The sequence below is a fragment of the Stegastes partitus genome, unplaced genomic scaffold, assembly GCF_000690725.1.
Source record: "Stegastes partitus isolate 25-593 unplaced genomic scaffold, Stegastes_partitus-1.0.2 Scaffold90, whole genome shotgun sequence".
In the NCBI taxonomy this organism is placed as follows: domain Eukaryota; kingdom Metazoa; phylum Chordata; class Actinopteri; family Pomacentridae; genus Stegastes; species Stegastes partitus.
Genome location: NW_007577821.1, coordinates 592,679 through 598,678, shown reverse-complemented (window position 1 = coordinate 598,678; position 6,000 = coordinate 592,679). Strand labels below are relative to the sequence as shown.

Genomic DNA, 6,000 nt, shown 5'->3' with positions numbered 1-6,000 from the left:
TAATGCAGCAAATCAAAACCACACTTCCATTGTTTAAATGTCATTTGACCTTATTTTTGAAAGGATGTCCAGGCATGCTGCCACTGATCAGCTTTTTTTGTACTCTTGATCCATACACTTGATCTAAACCATCACTCTTTAATTAGTCACACCTGCACTATGCTGTGCAAACCTCTTCTCTACCTCCACACGCTGAGTATCTGCTCAGCTCATGGCTCTAATTTCTGCCTTGTTTAAACACATTAATACTAACAAATTTTCGGAAATGTGGTTTGGCTTTGTGCAACAATGGTCGCTGCACTGTTAAATCCATCTTTGATTGTATACAAGAAAAAAACAAATCAAGGGATGAACTCTACAGCTACCACCTGTGGTTCCACTCATTGTTCCAGTCATCTTTTACCATTAATTTGTATCAGTCCTCAGAAGCCCTGCTGTCAGAAAAAAAAAATAAAAATCTGGGTTCCTGGAGGAAACTCCTACAGTCTGGAAAACATTTCGTTTTGGCCACTGTTGCTTTTATATTAGCAATTGGCCCATACTGGAGTTATTCAGGCTCTCTTTTGACATTCTTATGCTTTCAGGAAACGTCTAAAATAACAGCTCCACCCCGCCGCTTAATTTGCATTTAGTGTTGAATTTACTTGAGTGCCCCTCCTTCTGTATCTCTGTCACCTCTCCTGTTCTTACAAGTGTGTTTCTCATTGGTTAAAATTTGCGGAATTAGGCAATTCCCTCTATTTGCTCTGTTATTTACTCTTACATTATTGTCCTTAATTTGATCAAGCAACGGTTGAAGGTGCTGCTGCCATGTGGTTGTGGTATCTGTAGGACACTGCACTGAGACTTGTAATTAGTTTGTCCTGGATGTAGTGATGCTCTGCTTCAGTCTGTGTGGAGCTCTTCTGAGGCACTGGGGGCGGGCCCCGAGACAACTTTCCCGACTGGTGATTTGATGATCGGAGCATTTTCCAGTGTCAGTATCCTCCAGTCGGTTCAGGTTCAGAGTGTTGCGGCGTTTGTCCTGCCTCCTCACGGTGCGTTTTCCATGAAAGCCCTTTACCATCAGTGAGAGAGCTGGGTTTAAGGGGGAGCGGATCTGAAGGGCCCAGTCTGGTGTAGAGGCATCTTTATACTGTCACACATGGCGCTGTAGTATAAGCACATTTTCTGTGGATTGTGGAAGGGACCTCATTTTAAAGAAAGTCGCCCGTTTTTTGTGGTACAGCTGCGGGCGCTCACCATGGAGATGAAAAGATGGACCACCAGGTGGAAAACGAAAAGGTGGCTCTGGGATTCAACGTTAACCGCCGCGGTCACATTAATTTTAATCCTACAAGCTGCCAGTGTTAGAGCAGGTAAGAAGCTGCATGTTGCTGCACACCAGTCACTCTGCAAACTCAAGGGCATCCCGGACCGCCTGAGCGCGTCCTGCAGCCTGGCGCACCGCCCGGAGATGGCAGCAGGCTTAGGCTCCATCCAGCGACTGGCTCTTAACTTTTTATTCCAGTTAATGCCTGTCGACATCAATTAGACTCACCTTTACTTAGTTTGTGTACACTTTCATTTCCTATGGTTTTCATATCAAGTTATCCAAACGAACTCTCCAGTTCTGTTTTTATATTTGAAGTAATTATGAGAATGGCGAGAGGTTGTCGCGTTCAAAGTGTGCCATTGATTGGCACCAAAGTGAGACGATATCATGTGATTGCAACCTCATCCACGATTTAAGAACCCTTTAAATAGGTCTACTCTGACACCACGTATTGTGTTTTTTGAGCTTTGGGAATGAATTTAAAGTTGTTACATTGAAACTTGCCCTGAACTTTAACTTTATACCATTGCGCGTAATCTGTCGTGAAGTGATTTAAGATTTAATCTGGGCACAAACAGACGGAGATGCCTCTTTCTCTTTCCTCTGATTGTCAAAGTGGGTGATATCTGCCATACAGGTGGGGTCAGCTGGGAGAGGACTGACAGTGTTTATATCTTCTTGCCACACATACTGTGATGGTCCGTCTAAAAAGTGTGCGTAAAACACTCACTGTTGCTCACTGATGACGCTCAGTAGTGATGACGATATTCGTATAATGTACACTGTGCTGCATCTTTTTTGAAGCTAAGTTCAACTGTGTAAAAAGATCCTTTTATGCATAACTTTTACGCACGACATTTGATAATATAGCCAGCAGCCCACAGATAGAACATCAAGTTTTAGCAAAAAAAAATTCAGGATAGTAATAATTTAATCAAATTCAACCAAAGCTATACAATTGGCACACAATATTGTTTGTTTGTTAGTTAATTTAGGTTGCCTCATTGATAGCATAATCTGACAGTTTCCATCAGAAATTCCATTCTGTAAATACTGGTCTACTTTAAACATATAGTTTTTTTTTTGATGGATAATGAAAATTTGTATAACTAGACTCAAGACTGTGGAATTCTGGGAGTGAAATTCATATTCTGACCTGAAGGATCACCATCTTTCCACATTATCCAGGCTGCCACTACTTCCAAGAAGGGGCGTTGATGGAAAATAGAAAAAAAATCTCGAGTATTTTCTTTGCTTTAAAAGCACATATGTGGGTCACGATGAATACTTTTATTATTTCCTTTGTCTGGAAAAGCTTTTGCCAGGATAAATTTATGTGTGTTAAAGTTGGGTGTCTATTTTGATTGAGTCTGCTTTTTATTATTTGTAGGTTTGACATCATATTTAGAACCAACATCATCTATTGTCTTTAAGTACTGTACATTTTTTGATACTTATTCAACAGACAGCAAATTGCAGAGATGCAAAATTAAAAGAGCATGAAAGCAAATACCACAGTGGCATGGCTAGCCCATTGCCAATCTTTCTTCACTCTGACAGATATTTAAACTAACCATAATTGCATGATGTGCTAGCAAACATTTACAGGCTTTCCAATGTACTTTAATTGCTGCCTATGCTGCCAACTCTCAGTAGATGGCAGTGACACGAAAAAGACCGACAAGACATCCCAAGATGCTGCTGCATGACCACAGAGCCACAGAGACATTAAGTCAGAATGTCACAGATTTAAAAGCTAATCACAAGTTTAAAGTTAAACATCAAACTGTATGACTCCGATGAGTTATGAGATGGGGAGTGCAGGAGATTTTGTCTATAGAACTGAAAATGGTATTTTAATGTGTTAGGGTCCACTGGTGAAATTGCTTTAATGATTTTAACAGAGGTTTCTCATGTCACTACATGCTTCAATGCCTCAGGGGAAATCACTCTCCTCAGGAGCTTGTTAGCATGGCACATACTATATCACAAGTCCCCCGACAGCAGTCGGGAAGATGTGTCATTAAAAATCAGAGAGACTGACAAATTACCCCTCAGACAAGACTGCGGAGAGTCTGAAACTGCTTTGGTACCTTTGGCACGACACAGCCGTCTTCTCTCTCTTGTGGTTTTACATCCTTATCATTAGAATATGGTGTATTTTTTTTATTTTTTTTTACGTTAGAAGGATGGGAGTCTTTTTTCATGATGTTTTGAGGGCATAGCGTGTTGGCTTGACCTCCTACAAGGCTGAAAAGTTTTTCAAAAGCTGTGCCTACTCATTTGGGGTCTTTAATGGTTTTGGGATATTGCCTGTTTTTCAGGGCTTCTGTGAAGGAATGGTTGTGGAGGGAGACGGGCTGAAAAGTCGGGGGTGCTGGTGGGTGGGTCTGTGTGTGTGTGTTGGGGGGGTTCCTGGCCAATTCAGCACATCTGGAATATATGAGGCCTTGAGGTATGCAGTAATGCAGAAAGGCATTCTGAAACTCACAAAGAGACCTTTAGTCCAAGCTTTCTTTTTTTCAACAACCAGTAGCTCTGTACTCAAGACAACATTCAGAAGAGCCACAGACTATTTTCCTTTTTATGAGGCATTTTGTGTGAAGTTTAAAACCTGGCATTTGGTACCTCACATTTGTATTATATTCTGTCTGTGTTCAAGTCAGTGGTCAGACTGATAGTCTGTCTGTTGAGATGCTATTTGTGCAGTGTCAGTCATACTCCCGCCACCCCCCCCCCCCCCCCCCCCATAATTAACTTTACTATGAGACTGAATTCAGTAGAAATTCAAAGAAAAGTCCTTTTGCTTTGTTTGATTTCCCAGTAGTACATCACATTATCTCAACCAATATCAGTTTAAAGACCTCCACTCCTTTTCATCACGTAAAGAGCAGCTCTGGACATCTTCACGTGATCTAAAGCTTGAGACAGGACCCCTGAGCATGTGCTCAAATCAAGAGGGTTTGATTCAGCTGTTATTTTTTTGGTCACAGGAGAAGTAGCAACAGGGATGAGGCCTTCTCACTTTAGTCTCATGTATGTTTTAGTTAGGGGGGTACAGGGAGTGGTTCCAGTGCCATAATGGTTTCAGCATGTGGACTTGTAGCTCCACCCATCACCCCCTCCTTGTCACTGAAAACCAACAGGAACTGTACAATCAGCGCTTCCTCAAAGGGGAATATTGTTAAAATAATGGTCTTTTAGCATTTGCTGTAGATTAAAGTTGAAATATTTTAGGAGGAGGCCCCACAGAAAGTATGGTAAACTGCAGGCCAGCACAATTAATGTCATATATTTTTGCCTTAAAGAAAGAACATATGGTTCTTCCATTGATAGGAAAAGAGTTATAACAACATTTGTTTAAATTGTATTTCACCACCAGCATATGCTATTTTGGTTAGTCTGTGTCCTGACCAAATGTTCTTTCTGGTTCACAGAGTTTAATGCAGTATTATAAGGACAATGGGGAGATTTTCTCCACTGTAGACTTTAACAAAGACTTTGGCCTGATCCTTTAATTCATTTTCCCACAAAGTTTTCGTGCCGGTATCAAACACATGAATCTAGATTTTTTTTTTTTTCTAGGAAGAGAGATTTTACATTAAGCCTGTGATCTGCCTTCCCTAAAGGCCTTATTTTCTCTTTGGTATTATGAGCTGACCGTTCAGACAGTGTTTATCATTTCAGGGCCTTTGAAGAAAACACAGCATGCCTCTTGACTCAGTGAAAAGACAAATGAGTCACGTGATGTCTGGACATAGTTGTGCTGCTGTGGTTTCTTTAACACTTAACCAAGTAACTTTTAATGCTTTGGGTGAACTGAGTTTGGTTTGGAGCGGAGATTAATTTGCTTGTCTGATTTTTTTACATTTATTTTTTTTACATTTTCACAATTGATGTGAAGTGCTAAAGTCTAAAGTTTTTTCTTCACTATATGCATTGAATTACAAGAGTATGGAGATATTATTACTGTCATTAAAGACAGTGAGGGTCAGAAAATGCCTGTAACTAAGAAAATGCCAGCATAGTAGTTAAAATTAAAATACCAGTTTCTGTGCTTACCAGCATGGATATTAAGTAATCAGTTTAATTTGATCCCTGGCTACTTATTTAAAGCTAAACTGTACATCTTTTGAAAAAGAACATAACACATTTTTCCTTTAGGGAAGGAAAAGTTGAATTCATAAGCAATAAAACTTACTCTTTTTCATTTCACTACATTTTACTACCATATGCACATTTACTATTCTATCTACAACAACACTCTTAATGATCTTAAATTAATGACCTCTCCCTCCTGTATTTTTAAGCTAGTGCAGCCTCAGGCAGACATGCATTAAATTTTAAATGACGCTGTACTGTACGTCAACACTCTGTTTATACACCGGCCTTAAAACATACCCTATTAGGCTTCCTAAATCCTCCCATAATCACACCGCAACTGAGGTTGTGCCTCAAGGAACTGGAGAAAGAGGTTTAAGAAGAAAAACAGTTACAACAGGAGACGGAGTAAAACATTAGAATGAAGCCAGAGTTAGACAATAGCAGGGGAGAGAAGAAACGGGAAACAGGGAAACAGACCCGGTGATCAGTAGCAGCGAGTTTTTATCATCCAGTCGATGCTGTGGCTTTTTGGCTGTGGGGGTAATGGTGGAGGAGAGGAGGGGGGGCAATTATGTCTGCTG

At 40.4% G+C, this 6,000-nt stretch overlaps 1 protein-coding gene across 2 annotated transcripts in view; it reads left to right on the top strand.

Moving 5' to 3' along the window:
* Positions 1 to 976: 976 nt before the first annotated feature.
* col11a1b (collagen, type XI, alpha 1b) overlaps positions 977 to 6,000 on the top strand; it is an 85,456-nt gene continuing 80,432 nt past the window's right edge. For both annotated transcript variants that reach the window (XM_008277161.1, XM_008277160.1), the window contains exon 1: positions 977 to 1,358. In XM_008277161.1, the coding sequence (XP_008275383.1) occupies positions 1,244 to 1,358 (115 nt within the window). In that variant the 5' untranslated portion in view covers positions 977 to 1,243. The remainder of the gene's footprint in view (positions 1,359 to 6,000) is intronic.